Source organism: Pleuronectes platessa, chromosome 4, assembly GCF_947347685.1.
Source record: "Pleuronectes platessa chromosome 4, fPlePla1.1, whole genome shotgun sequence".
Lineage (NCBI taxonomy): Eukaryota > Metazoa > Chordata > Actinopteri > Pleuronectiformes > Pleuronectidae > Pleuronectes > Pleuronectes platessa.
The window spans coordinates 2,135,027-2,151,610 of NC_070629.1; the positions used below are offsets into that span (position 1 = coordinate 2,135,027).

At 39.8% G+C, this 16,584-nt stretch overlaps 1 protein-coding gene across 1 annotated transcript in view; it reads right to left on the minus strand.

The window, feature by feature from the left end:
• Positions 1 to 16,584, minus strand: part of pias2 (protein inhibitor of activated STAT, 2) — a 38,407-nt gene that overhangs the window by 6,031 nt on the left and 15,792 nt on the right. The window contains exons 2-9 of the mRNA XM_053420081.1: positions 11,679 to 11,864; positions 10,869 to 10,956; positions 10,705 to 10,755; positions 8,012 to 8,102; positions 7,791 to 7,925; positions 7,557 to 7,662; positions 3,312 to 3,385; positions 804 to 964 (exon numbers count right to left, since the gene is read on the minus strand). Of these exons, the coding sequence (XP_053276056.1) occupies positions 804 to 964; positions 3,312 to 3,385; positions 7,557 to 7,662; positions 7,791 to 7,925; positions 8,012 to 8,102; positions 10,705 to 10,755; positions 10,869 to 10,956; positions 11,679 to 11,811 (839 nt within the window). The 5' untranslated portion in view covers positions 11,812 to 11,864. The remainder of the gene's footprint in view (positions 1 to 803; positions 965 to 3,311; positions 3,386 to 7,556; positions 7,663 to 7,790; positions 7,926 to 8,011; positions 8,103 to 10,704; positions 10,756 to 10,868; positions 10,957 to 11,678; positions 11,865 to 16,584) is intronic.

A 16,584-nucleotide genomic window follows, 5' to 3' on the forward strand; every position in this document is an offset into this window, starting at 1 on the left:
GTCTCAGTGGTGAGTCTCACTGCTTATGTTGCGGGTCGAAGTGCCACAGTTTGAATGTCTGTTGAATACGTTACAAAAATAAATATTTGCCGCACTTTGTTGACGTTTCTGTTGACAGAAACGAGTAAATTGTTACTCAAATTATGAAAACATTTGTAGATTGGTTTCTTGACATGTCAAAATTACATTGTTGATATCTGAAATCGGAACAAACATTTGTAATAGCCACAATCCTTTTTAAACTTGTTACATCAATAATTAAAGATATCTGTAAAATGAACTTTTGACCAGTAAAAGTGTAAATTACATGTCACATATGGTAAATGGTTTTGTATTTATATAGCGCTTTTCTAGTCTTGATGACCACTCAAAGCTCCTAACAGTACAGTTTTACATTCACACACACATTCATATATTAGCAGCACTTTGTTATTCTATGAGGGGCAATTCGGGGTTCAGCATCTTCCCCAAGGACACTTCGGCATGCAGATGGGGAAGACTGGGGATCGAACTGCCGACCTTCAGGTTGGAGGAAGTCCGCTCTACCCCTCAGCCGCAGCCGAGCCACATATCAAACATATCTTTAATTATTACTTTAAAATTGAAAATAAGATAATTGTAATGCAGTCATTGCTACTCACCACTACTTAAATGTACAATAAATCTTACATGTTAAAATTGTTTGAAATGTTTAATGAGACTATTGCACATGACAAACTGTTAAATCTTCCAAAAGCTGTACAACTGCCACAGCAATAACTATTATGTCATGGTATGTGTCTGGCTTAATTTTTTTAACTAACCCATCAATGATAAGACTCTCATATGCAGCCTTCTTGTCACACACAGGACAGATCCAGGTGGGTTTCTTCTCATTCATCTGTAGGTAGAGGGCAGCATCAAAACACTGCAGGTGAGAGCAGGTCACTGCCCGGCATGGCACTGTGAGTCGCATCTTACCCAGCTGGAGGACAAGACACATTTAAGTTGGTCAAAAAAATGTATGAAGGATCATTCCATAACTAGTAGGACTAATAAAGCGTCTGAATGGTGGCGTTCTTTCTGAAGTCAATTTCAAACATGAACTCCAGAGAATGTCAGTACAATTGCCTCCCGACTTTCTCCTGTTTTTGCCTTTCACAAATAAACAACGCAGCTGGAGATTCTCAAGTCAGGATGAGGGGTGACGCAGCAGGCACTGGGATGTAACATATTTACAATGCTGTGGATATCACGTTTGGTTTACAGCATAACACAAATGTCAGCCCTCATAACTAAAAGCTCTCCTCTCATTACATTTTTGTCAGTGTCTTCTATGTGTAAGGTACTACTTTTTCAGCCTACAATGTTAGTATTCTTTTTTCCCCCCGCATCTGTCGCATGTGGGAAACATCAAGACAAACACTTGAACATGTTGAATCCTGCAGAGGTTCTCCAGCTGTATTCTATGGCATTCTTACTAGGGGGCTGGCTGTAGAAACTGTAGGGAAAGTCCATAGGCTTTAACTCTGACATTTAAACTCTCACATATAGCCACTCCTGTGATTGTCTGGACATTATATAGAGTTCAGTGTAGGTCTGAAAGCAGCTTGAAACTGCAAAAGAGATGATTTTCAATCGTTTTACCACGGGCCTGTCCCAATTTATCCCTTAGCTTGACGCCTTGGCCCTACCACTTCATTTTGCATGTGGCGGTGAAGGGGTAGTTTTGTGCCATTAAATCTATGTGATCAAGGGGTAGTGGCATTCTAGCCCTTGAATCACCCCTTTAAAAGTGGTGTATTCCACCCTAAAAACAAGGGGTAGATGAAAATTCCCAAATGCTTAACGAACAGAGTAAGCGAATCAACAGGTAAAATGCACATAGATGTAAGTATGAGATGATGCAAAATAACCATGACATTTATTTTCAGATTATAATAATCCAGAGGCAAATGAAAATTTAATTGAGTCGCTGTAACAAGGATTTCAGTACAATCACTCTTCATTTAGTCAAATAAGCATGTAAACAGTCTCAACTAGAGTAACGCTTGTTACTCCAGTGTCCCTAATATGTAGTTTGAAAAGTTGAAAAGCCACACATTTTGCAAACACACTTTTTCGCTGCTGGGATATTGCTTTCTAAGGACATGACTAACGATACATTGAAATAGCCAATGGGTTAGGGTTAGGTGCTGCCTGCATATTGATCAATAGATCAGTCTGTCCTGCAAAGTGGTAGGGATGTGTCACTATAGCTGCTATCAGACATGCACTGGACTCCACAGACCATCTGTATTTTCTCCGGAGGTGGTCAAAATACACGTGCTCTGACATTTGCTTGAAAACGCACTTTCTACGGACTTTATCATCCTGACCTCCTAGTATAACGTCGGTAGAAATCCAGAAGATGTTGATGTGTGTACACAACAGCTGGATTACCATGGAAACAAGGGTACCAGGAGGGGTTAAAAGCAGATGTGTTGATGACACCAGGCACACTGGGAGGTGCAGCAAACGACTATTTCATCCCATCGACTCCTACTATTGCGTGATCTACGAAGCGGAGTTAATACGTCGCTTCCTGCATCTGTCTGCTGCACATGGCTACTCCCCCTCTCGCTTGAATAATGCGGAGGATTTGATACTGTTGTGAATACATCTGCGCAAAGAACCGTATCGCTGTGTTGTGCATGTGTGAAAGGCAAACTCCGAGGCAAATTCTCAGAATTCTACCCAGAGGTCATGTCTGAAAACAGCCGATTATAATGTTGGTTGATAACAGTTGTTAATATAATAATGTTAGTTGATATTGTTTGCCACCACAATAATGTTGGTTGGCTGCTGATGACGTAGCGAGTGGTGTCCCAACTCCTAGGGGAACATTTCAAGGCCTATCCCTCGTGACTGTTTGGAGGGGACAATATCCAGCAAGCACTTGTTTGAACTAAATTAAATTGATTTTGACAAATCCCAAATTCACATGTGATAGAGCCCCAAAAACCAGCAGTGACGAGTGATGACCCCCTCAAATACATTGTTGTACTCACTTAATTGACAACATTTCCCAAGACCATCATGAGGTGCAATCTCATCTGAGTAATATATAAGGACCAAATTGCCATAAATAGAGAATAAAAGGTGTCACTTTCAGGTTTTTTGGTTCTGACACAAATCCATTTCCAAACTTTGAAAATATTGTATGTCAATACTGGTAGTGACATATTAACAGACTATTATCACCAACAACACTTTTACAGTCAATTTACACGGTCAGATCAATTTGAGGGTTGCCATGATCACATAAGATTCCACACAGATGCTTAATTTACCGGACACATAAGTGAGACTCGAAGACTTGTTGTAGCAATTTCACTGTCTGGATCTGCGGTCAGCTTCTCTTTAACTGGAACACAGAGAGCAGAAGAGAGAACATAGAATAGGCAAAACATTCACCAAGAAACAATTAACTACACCAAATGCAAAAAAAGGTAAAGAGCTGACAACAAGAACTGATAACCATAGCTTCTTAAACTATTGCTTCTCATGAAACAAATAGTTGCAGGCCGTGGCCTTAGGGGAGTTTGCCAGAAAGCCATGCAGTCAGCTTTCTGCAGTTACCTGCATTCACTTATGTCATGAACATCTATGCAGGAAACTTGGTCTACATATTTGAGTTAAGGAATTAATGGAATCCAATGCTACATTTCTCCAGATTTCTCTAGATTTTGGACAAGGGAAGTGTCAGAAAGATCATATCTTATGTGGATGTGCCTTCAAATACAAATGCATGACTACAAACATTAAACACACTGCCAGCCTCTGGATGATGAACTTCAGACTATTTAAAAAATGTACATTCAGTGTCACTATAATGCCTGGCCTATCAATGCAACCTCAGGCCCTCTATGTGCGTGTGCGCGTGCGTGTGTGCATTCGTGTGTGTATGTGTGATTGTTCTACTCACCCTTCTGCAGATGGAGGAGTAAGTAAAGTGTGTTGTCGAAGCAGCATAATTTACACCATGTTTTAAGCCTAAAATTCAACCGGAAGTGGCTAGACTAATAGTCCGACGATCCGTGAATCCACCTCTTAGTTAGATTTTAGGGGATATTTAGGCTTAAAACACGGTATAAAGTAACTAGTTTTGAATCGGATATGAATGTCCGGGCTTGCGGACACTTGGATGACACCATACGAGAAGTGTGAATGCAAGGTACACTACCGTTCAAAAGTTTGGGGTCACCCAGACAATTTCGTGTTTTCCATGAAAAGTCACACTTTTTCTAATCGAATGAGTTGCAAAATGAAAATAGTAAATATAGTCAAGATATTGACAAGGTTAGAAATAATGATTTATATTTGAAATATTAATTCTGTTCTTCAAACTTTGCTTTCGTCAAAGAATGCTCCATTTGCAGCAATTACCGCATTGCAGACAGACCTTTGGCATTCTAGCTGCTAATGCATGTAGGTAATCTGTCGAAATTTCACCCCACGCTTCCTAAAGCACCACCCACAAGTTGGATTGGCTTGATGGGCACTTCTTGCGTACCATACGGTCAAGCTGCTCCCACAACAGCTCAAGGGGGTTGACATCTGGTGACTGCGCTGGCCACTCCATTACAGACAGCTTACCAGCTGCCTGCTTCTTCCCTAAAAAGTTCTAGCATAATTTGGAGGTGTGCTTTGGGTCATTGTCCTGTTGTAGGAGGAAATTGGCTCCAATCAAGCGCTGTCCACAGGGTATGGCATGGCGTTGCAAAATGGAGTGAAAGCCTTCCTTATTTAAAATCCCTGTTACCTTGAACAAATCTCCCAATTTACCAGCACCAAAGCAGCCACAGATGCAGTCACAAATGTTCTTCTGTTTGATCCAAACACCAAAAACTTTGATTCGTCTGTCCATAACCCTTTTTTCCAATCTTCCTCTGTCCAATGTCTGTGTTCTTTTGCCCATATCAATCTTTTCTTTTTATTGGCCAGTCTCAGATATGGCTTTTTCTTTGCCACTCTGCCTAGAAGGCCAGCAGCCCAGAGTTGCCTTTTCACTGTAGACGTTGACACTGGCATTTTGTGGGTACCATTTAAAGAAGCTGCCAGTTGAGGACCTGTGAGGTGTCAATTTCTCAAACTAGAGACTCTAATATACTTGTCTTCTTGCTGAGTTGTGCACCGGGGCCTCCCACTTCTCTTTCTACTCTGGTTAGAGCCCGTTTGTGCTGTTCTCTGAAGGGAGTAGTACACACCGTTGTAGGAAATTATCAGTTTCTTCGCAATTTCTCGCATGGAATAGCCTTCATTTCTAAGAACAAGAATAGACTGGGGAGTTTCACATGAAAGTTCTCTTTTTCTGGCCATTTTGAGAGAATAATGGAACCCACAAATGTGATGCTCCAGATACTCAACTAGCTCAAAGGAAGGCCAGTTTTATAGCTTCTCTCACCAGCTAAACAGTTTTCAGCTGAGCTAACATAATTGCACAAGGGTTTTCAAAGGTTTTCTAATCATCCATTAGTCTTCTAAGGCGATTAGGAAACACAATGTACCATTAGAGCACTGGAGTGATAGTTGCTGGAAATGGGCCTATGTAGATAGTTCATTAAAAACCAGATGTTTCCACCTAGAATAGTAATTTACCACATTAACAATGTAAAGAGTGTATTTCTGATTAATTTAATGTTATCTTCATTGAAAAAAACAATGCTTTTCTTTGAAAAATAAGGAAATTTCTAAGTGACCCCAAACTTTTGAACGGTAGTGTATGTTTTTACAGTTGTTTGTTGTCTGAAGAAGGACTCGCTACTGACTTTTGTACCAATTGTATCAGATTATTCTGCAAAACAAAGTTTACCTCTGAGACTAGTACAGTGTTTTTTTTTTCAGTGAACTATCCCTTTTAAGCCAGGGGAGCAGAATCGCTTGTTGACCGGTGTGAAGAAATGCACCTCACAGCATTGGTGCTAACCCCACTGCAAAAAATTCCTTGAGGAGAAACGTGTGTGTGTGTGAGCGTGTGTGGCACTGATGCTGCAATGAGAGAACAGGCAATGTATTGACACAATGTGTATTTTACAATAGTTTGTATGATTAGTCTCTTAATTAAATCTATTAATGGTTTTAGAAAGAAACAGCTTACAAAAAGCTGTCTTGTTTTGTCTTAGTCTAAAACCCTAATATATTCAGTTTAGAATAAAAAGTGACAAAGCATCAAAATGATAATTATCTCAGCATATATTTGGCATTATAGCCTAATTTGAAATAACTAAAATGTTTATTAAATTAAAATCGTTACATTCAGTTAATCAACAAATGTATTAATCATTGTTGCAGCTCTCGTGAAAACCTCTACTCAAGTGTGAAAAGCTCAGGCTTCATTACACATTTTGTCCAATGGATTTCCATGACTTTTCCCTGACTTTTCAATAACTTTAAACCAAATTTCCATGACCGAACATTTTGTGAAATCTCTGTGTATACGCCAAACAGTGACAAAATTGAGTATTTAAACTAACAATTAAAATTCCAAGGCATACAGTATACCTTAAATGACACAAACCCAAGTATGCCTGCTTATATTTTGAGCGTATTTCTTTAAAAGTATATGAATTATTTAAAACTCAGCGTAAATTAACTAGGAATGGGCATTTGATTAAATGGTCTTAATCGATCGTCGGGAGAATTAACGATAGACTTTCTTTTCTAGTGAATTAAAATTCACTATTTATAGGCTATATTAAAATGCAGTGAAAATAGAAAAAACACAGCGTGTCTCCTCATTGAGATCTTTATTACAAGATGAACAACTCTTGTGGCAGTTAAACAGGATTCAATGGTTACACTTGAAAATATGCGCTGCTGTACTCGTAAGCCCCGATGAGAGAGCAGCTAGCCGACGGAGAGAGCAGCAGCTAGCTGCTGAGAGCTAGCTGGATTTGATGGTTCTCGACCTCTCAGTCCGGTTGTTGTCACGCCCTCACTCCCGGAACCCCTCACCCAGACCTGGGTCTGGCGGGTTCCCTTCCCTGTGGACTGACGGTCCGTGTGCGGACATGAAGCCAAGCGAGCAGCGGAGGCTAGCTTCGGGGTGCATCCTTCATCTGCTAATTTCCTCGCTGTGCTGCGTTCAGGGCAACTCGGATATTCCGATTTCCTGCCACATAGCGAACATGCAATAGTTTTCATCGATGAAAAAATAATGTCATCGACGAAATTCTTAATGATCAATTCATCGACCGTCGATTAATTATGCCCATCCCTAAAATGAACGACATGAAAATATGAATATAACAAATTTCCTTGACTTTTCCAAAACTTTTGGGAGATTATTTTTTTTCATGACTCTTCCAGGCCTGGAAAAATACTTTTGAAGATTCCATGACTTTTCCAGGTTTTCCATGACCGTACGAACCCTGCAGGCTTGACTGCTCAGACTGCTGCTATTTTTACATAACATTATGACATTTGGCAGACGCATTTATCCAAAGCGACTTATACTTAGTGCATTCAACTTCTATTTAACTTTCATCTTGTAGGAAACACTGACATGTTGTCATAGTGGTCGATTCAATAGTTACTTAATGCTCTGGAGTGGTCTGGGTTTCTGATGCCCTTCATCCTCAGCCTCTGCAGCAGCAGCGGTGATGTTAGCTGTCTCACCAGGTACACAGACATAGAATAGGTCTGAAAAACCATAGGATCAAAAAACCTTAGTTGAGAAAACAGTTATTGAGCCCAACTATGATCCAATCATTCAAAGAGAAGAGGAAAAGCAACAAAAAAAAAAAGGATTCCAATTAAGTTCTCCTCACTTTTCCAATTTCAGGGGCCCATGTCACTGAAATCTGATTGGGTACTGCAGATGAGAGTCGGACAAGCGAGGTAATGTTCAAAGGTCTCCCTGGTCTCTTCTGTTCCACACCATTTTTGGGTGGTGGTGCATACCCCTACAGGAGTAAAACATATTGAGTTTAGAAACGTAGCCAACAGGATTGTTCTTAAATTGGAACTGCGCCATAACACAAGCACTTACTGGCAAAGGAAACAGCTTCCCATTGACTTTTATACAAAGACTGTTGGGATAATTATCCTCTTGAGGGCAACTTGTCTCTGACAAGCAAAACCTGAAAACACATAAACGGTCATAAAATAATAGTGTAGGGGGGGAACAAATTCGATTCTGTTCATTACCGCGATATTTTGCGCACGCAATTATATCGATACAGTAGCACAAAGTATTTATATATTATATATATATATTTTTTTTAATACTTTATTTACAATTTTTGCAATATTTGATTATATATGTAACAGCCCCTGGCTGGCAAAGCATGACGAGGAGAGTTTCAGAGTTTAAAATATACCTGAGCATTCCAGGCACGAGTGTCTGCTGAAAGGGTGTTCTCCACTGCAGGAGATATAGTAACGGCCTAGAGGAGCACTTTAACATCTGAGCGTGTTGACCAACTCCTTTTTCTGAACAAAAATGCCAATATTCCCAAATGAATTTAACATTTTGGTTCATGACCTTGCAGCCAACTGGACTGGACTTTATGCAGTACACATTTGTTTATTTTTCTCAATTTGATTGAAGCTCTAAATGACTCTTATTTATATGACTATTCTCAGGTTTATGTTACTCTATTATGTCTGCTTTATGTTACTGTATTGTATTTAAATAATTTTAAGTTATGTGCTGGGAGCTCAGCATTCATATGAGAGGTCTAATATTCAGAAAATATTTACAAAGGTCCTCTGTCCTGAATGTTCAAGGAAAAAGTTTTTGCACTACCCTTTCTTTGTTTTTGCACTTCAGTTAATGTGTAGAAGACAATGTTGTTCACAGAATTAAATGTGACATTTGAAGTGAGTTGAGCAGTATTATTTTCCCAATTTTTTGTAATGCCTTTGAATAATATGGGGGACATGTTTCGCAATATATTGCAGAATTTAATTGCAATACTTGCTCAATCGCATAATATCGAATCGTGTCCCAAATATCGCAATACTATCGAATAGTCACATTTTTGCCAATTCCCACCCCTATAAAATACTATCAATAAATATCCAGCACGGCCAGGGATTTAGGACACTATATCTTTAGGTTTTAAAACAACCAGAATTACTGCACTGTGGTTGTATGCCTCAACATAAACCAGTGCAGTTTCTGTTTACATATTTCTACATACGGATGAAATTCCCTTTCGGCATTCCTGATATATTGAGTTTAAAACAGTGCAAGGCCAAGTGACATTTATTCATTTATTCTCCTGGATAGGCTGGTGTCACTTCTTCTATAACAAGTTCAAACTAACACCCGGGTATGTCACAGTTTGCAGGGAGAATTTATCATATTTTGTTATTAATCAATGGCATTTGATCATTATTCAAGATCCTTCTTAGCACTTTAAACCTGATGTCCTGTCTGCTGGCGTCATGTCACATCTTATCGTTTTTTGGCAGGTGAACTCCATATGCACAAAATGTTGGATTCTTTAAAAGGTTTAAGAGAAATATGTGCCTCATAAAGACTTGAGCTACTCAAACAAACAGAACTGGACAAGTCCAAATAACTTCTAATTACTTTTGATGTTTATTGTTAGAATGTGAATGTGTGACGGCTGGGTAGTGAGGAGGGCGGACACTCCAACAGGATACTAGACCTTTAAAAGGCTTAGTTCATGATGAAAATGAAAATGAAATGAAATGAAATTATCTTCTCACCACTGGAGGGGTGGGTGAAGTGTTTGATTCCACAATACACTTCTAGAGTCTCACTTCTGGAGATTGAAGACAATCGTGACCTCTTATTAAGACATAATTAAACAACCGAAAAAACATAACATGCCTCCATACTGCTTGTGTGGTTTCATTCAAGTGTCCGCAAACCCCAACATTCAAATTCGACTCGAAACGGAATCATTTACACCATACTTTAAGCATACTTTTAAATTTCCTCTGCCAGCCTCAACGGAGGCGCGTTCACATAAGCACGGGCACACTCAAACCGCGCACACACGAACGCGCAGGGTTCGCGTGGCTATGTCCTTTAATTGCCCTCTGGTGACAAAGTTGTTTTGAATTTAATTGACGGTCCGCTAGCTTTGCCACTTCCGGTAGTGAACTTTCAGGCTAAAAACATGGTGTAAATGACCTCGTTTTGAGTCGGATATCAATATCAGTTCTTGTGGAGACTTGGATGAACGCACATAAGAAGTATGGAGGCATGTTGTGCTTCTGTCCCCTGTATTACATCTGAAGAAGTGGATGCCTTAGCTGAAACACTGTTGAACCCTGAGACTCCAAAAGTGTCTTGTGGACTCAAACACATCATCCACACCTCCATCGGTGGTGAGGAGATAAGTAGATTTGAATTTTTTGGTGAGATATCCCTTTTAATATGCATCTGCTGTAATCCTGAAGCAGCAGCAGTAATAATCATGCAGTGGTGGACCACTGCTATGAAATGAATCACAATGCATCTTTAAATTGAGAATGTTCTACACAATAATATTGATGTTAACATATTTTTAGCGTTGGCGCCCTCAATTATAGCACCGGATTTTGGTAGCACTAGTGAATACCTTTATGGAACAGGAATTGGTTTGATCTTCAAGAAAACACTAATCAAGCTATTGTACATGATTTTAAAAGTTTTGATTTGTTTGCGTTTCTTAGTTCAGATTCTAAGTTGTAAAAAATGTCAAGAACTTTGACCATTCCCACCTCAGTTGAATTTGAACCATATAGTCCCGCCTGCCACCTGGCAGAAAGTCCCTGAAAAAAAAAAAGGTTGACCATTGAGTCAGTAACATTTTAATTATTTACATCACACACAGACATGTGTCTCTGAGTATTCGTTCAATTACTGAGCTATTTATCAGTCCTACCTGGATATGCAAACTTCTCGAACTTGCTGTGGTGTCAAGGCAAAGATAAAATATTTTTCTTGGTGGTACCTCTGTGCAGTACTTGCTCCTGGAGACACAAGTGATGACATCACGTATTGGAAAAGAATCTGGATTATTATTATTATTGTTCTGACAACTTAATTAAAAGGGGTCGCCCCTCCCCCCCCACACACACACATTTTCTCTCCCTTCTGGTATTCTTCTGGTATCCCTGTACAACCTGGTAGCCACTGCAGAAGGGCATGCGTCTCCGGAGCCACGGGTTGCCGACCCCTGGTCTTTAGTGTCAAAGGCGGCAATCAAGTGTAACAAAAAGAGCATTGAAGTCTCTTCACTCCTCCCCAGCAAGGAGTAGGTAATTTGTTATTTTCACCAAGACTTTCTCTATACTATGCAAGACTCTGAAACCAGACTGTTAAGAAATTAACAATGTTGTTCATATTCAAATATGCAATAACTTCCTCCATCTAATATATGATTAGATAGTTTAATTAACTGCATTTGAAGTCTTTGTGATTTGTCACTTGTTCGGTTTTCGTCTGTTATAATGAACCCTTTGAAAAGGAAGTTGACAAGAACAAGTTACATCTTAGTAATTAAATAATTATAAAATAAAATGAATTTCTTGTTGGATAAATTGTAAATGCTTACTGTTGCTACTCGGGAAAATAACGCCACTAAAACATGATTATTTTGGTATAGTACATTTCATACATCATATTTGCAAGTCATGATGGCAAAATCTAGAGTTATCATTTAAAATAAAAAAAGAAAGAAAACAGATCAGACCTAGACTTGAAGGCTTGATTAGGACATCCAGTACATCATAGAAGGGCAGGGGCTTCATCTGCACATCAGGGTGGACAGGGGGGATGAGAGGTGATGGCTGCTGGAGATTCATGTTGGTTTTTATGTCTTGCATCAAGGCAGGCTGTTCCACCAGACAGGATGAAGTGTGTTTCACAGGCTTGATTCCTGTTAACAGAGATGTCAATGTTCGCTACAGTTATTCCTCTCTCAGCATTACCTATGGGTAAAAGTTTGGATCAGGTGTCACTGCAATAATGGAGTAATGCTTTTGGAGAGTTCAGCCTGTCACTGACTATGATCTATGTTCAGTATGTATTTCATTGCATAAACATCTCTTGACCTCTATACTCCGTGTTTTCTATAATGATCAGAGATTCTGTACGAATATAAATCAGAATAAGCACCTCTCAGGGTTAGACACTTAAAGGTATGAGCAGTTCATCAACAGAACAGAAACAATTTCTAAGCAAACAACAACAGAGAAATCAATGAGAAACAAGAGATACATATCTCTATTTATACACAAACACTGAAAACATTGACCTAAGTGGCCGAGTAACTAGCCAACACATTAGCCTTTATTGTATCAGGGTGGCCCCACTTGGCCACCATTGAGGCGCATTACTCCACTGGTCAACAAGAGATTTGGCTCCTCTCCTCTTTCAAAGAGCTGATATTTATAAAAACCTGCTGAATTATTATTTACGTTGATAAGCGGCGCGTTGTTTCTTCTGCAACAATGAAGTAAAAAAAAAAAAAAAGCGTCTTGTGATAATCTGACGGAAGTATTATCTGCTTTCTGCAGCCTCTGGGTGGGTGTGTGCATTTATTGATGGTGTCAGATCTTGAATCCGGATCATTGTGGTCACTCTAACACTGATGTCCTGACTGTTTGTGTGTTATGTCTAGTATATTAAGTACTTGCCTATTAAACTCTGAAGCTAATGGACAAACATAAAGTAAATGCCATTACTATTTGGGTCCTAATAACTTCTGATTAGTGTTAGAGTGTAAAGTGAGTTCAAATCAGTTGGAGATTGAAGGTAGGACACTCAGACAGGAGTCATTGACATGGTAAAAGACGACCAGACCTTTAAATTATGTCAGTCCTGATCCTGAAGCAGCAGTGGTTCTATTATGCATAGACGGGACATCGCTTAAAAAAATGTCAGTAGAGGAAAAAAATGAATCGATTATGTTCCGTTTCTATGGTCGGTCTCTGCAGTGTCTCAATGCAGAATTGTCTGCATCTTGATGCATCTAAGAATCAATTTTGCCAATTACCACCACCGAAGTGCATAAAATGACAAGCAAAAATAACACAATGCAGAGATGAATTATGGTAAGTAAGCTTTTGACCTTTGAAGTTAGAATCATACACTCCCTGGCAACTTTATTAGGTAAACCTTGCTAGTACCGGGCTGGACCCCTTTTGCCTTCAGAACTGCGTTAATTCTTCGTAGCATAGATTCAACAAGGTGTGGCATTTAAACGATGCTCAATTGGTACTAAATAGCCCAAAGTGTGCCAAGAAAATATCCCCCACACCATTACACCACCACAAGCCTGAACCGTTGATACAAGGCAGGATGGATCCATGCTTTCATTTGTTTACGCCAAATTCTAACCCTACCATCTGAATGTCGCAACTGAAATCGAGACTCATCAGACCAGGCAACGTTTTTCCAATCTTCTATTGTCCAATTTTGGTGAGCCTGTGCAAATTGTACTCCAGTTTCCTGTTCTTAGCTGACACAAGTGGCACCCGGTGTGGTCTTCTGCTGCTGTAGCCCATCTGCTTCAATGTATTCTGCATACCTTGGTTTTAACAAGTGGTTATTTGAGTTACTGTTGCCTTTCTATCATCTCGAACCACTCTGCCCATTCTCCTCTGACATCAACAAGGTATTTTCGTCCACACAACTGCTGCTCACTGGATATTTTCTCCTTTTCGGGCCATCCTATGTAAAACCTAGAGATGGTACTGCATGAAAATCCCAGTAGATCAGCAGTTTTTGAAATAGTCAGACAGCCCGCCTGGCACCAACAACCATGCCACGTTCAAAGTCACTTAAATCCCCTTTCTTCCCCATTCTGATGCTCATTTTAAACATCAGCCAGTCGTCTTCAACTCGTCTAGATGCATTGAGTTGCTGCCATGTGATTTGCTGATTAGCTATTTGTGTTAAGATGCAACTGAACAGTTGTGCCTAATAAAGTGGCTGTTGAGTGTATATCGAAACTGATCTAATACATGGCCTCTATCAAAATGATGGATATCTATCATACCAAGAGAGAATTTAATTTGCTGAACATTATTCTCCTAAAATGGTTTAAATCCAATAAAAGAAACAATGCAATCATAAAGTAGGTAAATAGATTGTGAATTTCAGGGAGAAATTCAACTAAACATAGCTCCTTACATTCAGATGTGTGAAGATTCTCAGTCATCCAGGTTACGGTACCTTCAGAAGATGTACAAGTGTACATAGTAGGGCTGCTCGATTATGGAAAAAATCATAATCACGATTATTTTGGACAATATCAAAATCACGATTATTAATATGTGCCCTTATTCTGAAGTCTATGCTTTATTTTTGTAATCACTTCCGGTTCCGGTAAACACCGATGACGGCTGCGTGCCTTATGCTCCGTGAAACCTGGATATCTGTGCCCGGTTATTCATACCCTTAATGATGGCAACCCTAACACTCTATGACCGATTGACCGGCGCGGAGAAATGCGGGTCCGGTCTGACCGGTCTGAACAGCCAGGCGGGAGCGCGCTTGAGAATAGCGGTGCGCGGTGCGGCCGCTACATGGTCTGCTGCTCCCCTCCCTGCTTTTCCACTCGAACTGTTTTTTTCACTGCCGATCACCACACACAACTCGCCTCCTTCACTTTACTGCTGCTTGAGAGTGAGTGCCAGTCAGCTGGGTTGTGAATGCTTTGGGGGAAGGACTGAATTGCGCATGCGCGTCTCTCTCGAAAAAAATGCCAAATAATTGTTTCAACTCGATTATAGTAGTTTAGAGATCGTTTGACCCCATAATCGTAATCACGATTAAATTTCGATTAATCGAGCAGCCCTAGTACATAGGCAACCGGAATTGCTTTTGATCATTGAAGACATTTCAATCATCATCCAAGAGGCTTCCTCCCTTCTAACTAATGGGAGGTTTCAGGTTTCCTCTCTTGGACTGTACCTGTGATGAAAGTCATTAGCCCAGGGGTCAGCAACCTTTACTATCAAAAGAGCTATTTTGCCTCCTCTTCCACCAAATAAAACTTGTCTGGAGCTGCAAAACATATTACATAGCACAGCTTATAAAGTTACATAGTTATACTCAGTGTAGTGCCAGTTCACACTTAAAATAAACTAGTTTAAAGTTCTATTCATGCTGGTGAAAATGAACTAGTTCACATTCCTATTTAATTTTTTTACATTTTGAATTAAGTTCACGGTTCCAAGACTGAACTAGTTTATGTTCATTTGTTTAATTGGGACGACTTAGGTGACAAACTAAGAATCATGTGTTTAGTTATTATTCGATGGTGACGGATCATGTTTGCGTGTCACTACGGTCACTTTAACACTGAGTCCTGAGACTGTGAGCCCGACACGATAAAACACACTACACCATTATTTAATGTTGCTCTCTCTTTGATGTGCCTCTGAGCAAACATAGGATGATGGTATTAGTATTAAATCAAACTCAAAGAATCTTTATCAGAAACAATTGAGGGTTCATAGCCTTTGCTCTTTTTTTTTAAGCAAATATAGTATGGTTGAATTAAACTTCTCGTTTATTTTTTATCAACAAACAACCAAACCTTTACACAATTAAATGTGGATGTGAAATCTGAATCTGAGCCCAACTGTAGAAGCAGTGTTGAGCCAGTTCACACTTAAAAAGAACAAGTTCAAAGTTCAGTTCATGCAGATGAGAATAAACTTGTGGGCGGCTGTGGCTGAGGGATAGAGCGGTCGTCCTCCAACCTGAAGGTCGGTAGTTTGATCCCCAGTCTTCCCCATCTGCATGCCGAAGTGTCCTTGGGCAAGAGGCTGAACCCTGATTTGGCCCTCATTGAACAACAAAAGTGCTGCTAATACATGCACTGTATGAATGGGTGAATGTAAAACTGTACTGTAAAGCGCTTTGAGTGGTCATCAAGACTTCAAAAAAGCACTGTATTAATACAAAACCATTTACTTCATATAATAGTAAATTTTTTATTTGGATGATTTGGGTGACAGAGTCCGGTCGTGTGTTTGGTTATTAATCAATGGTTTTGGATCATCTCTGCGTGTCGCTCCTCTCATTTTAACACAGAGTCCTGACTGTGAGCGTCACCTCTCGTGAGCTGAGCACATGTTGAAGAGTAATTTTCATAATGTTCAAATGCAGCCTCAAACTCTGGAGCAAATCAAACAAACACTAAGTGTCTTTGTGTAATGATCGGGTCCTGATAGCTAGTGATGAGCGTTTATTAGTCCAAGTGAGAGCGGAGTGGAGGAGGACACGGAAACTTCAGCTCGATACAAACCAAATGCAGCTTCTGCTCTAATCATGACGCAGCTGATCACTGAGCAGCTGTGACCAGAGAAACTCCATTTCACTGTTCTTCCACGAAGTCATTGACGGGCTGCTACATGTGAACGAGCTCTGATCACACTGCGCGTTTCGCTCTGAGCAAGTGAGTGGGAGCGGGTATGGGTACATGGAGTTTGTCATTCTGTGCATGAGTTAAAAAAATGACCGCAATTATGAACGTAATTCCACAAATGAGTCATCCCACATTAACTCGTTAAATTTGACAGCACTAATGAAAACTGATTCGTTCGAGTTCATCTTAACGAAAAATATAAACCTGTCAATGAACA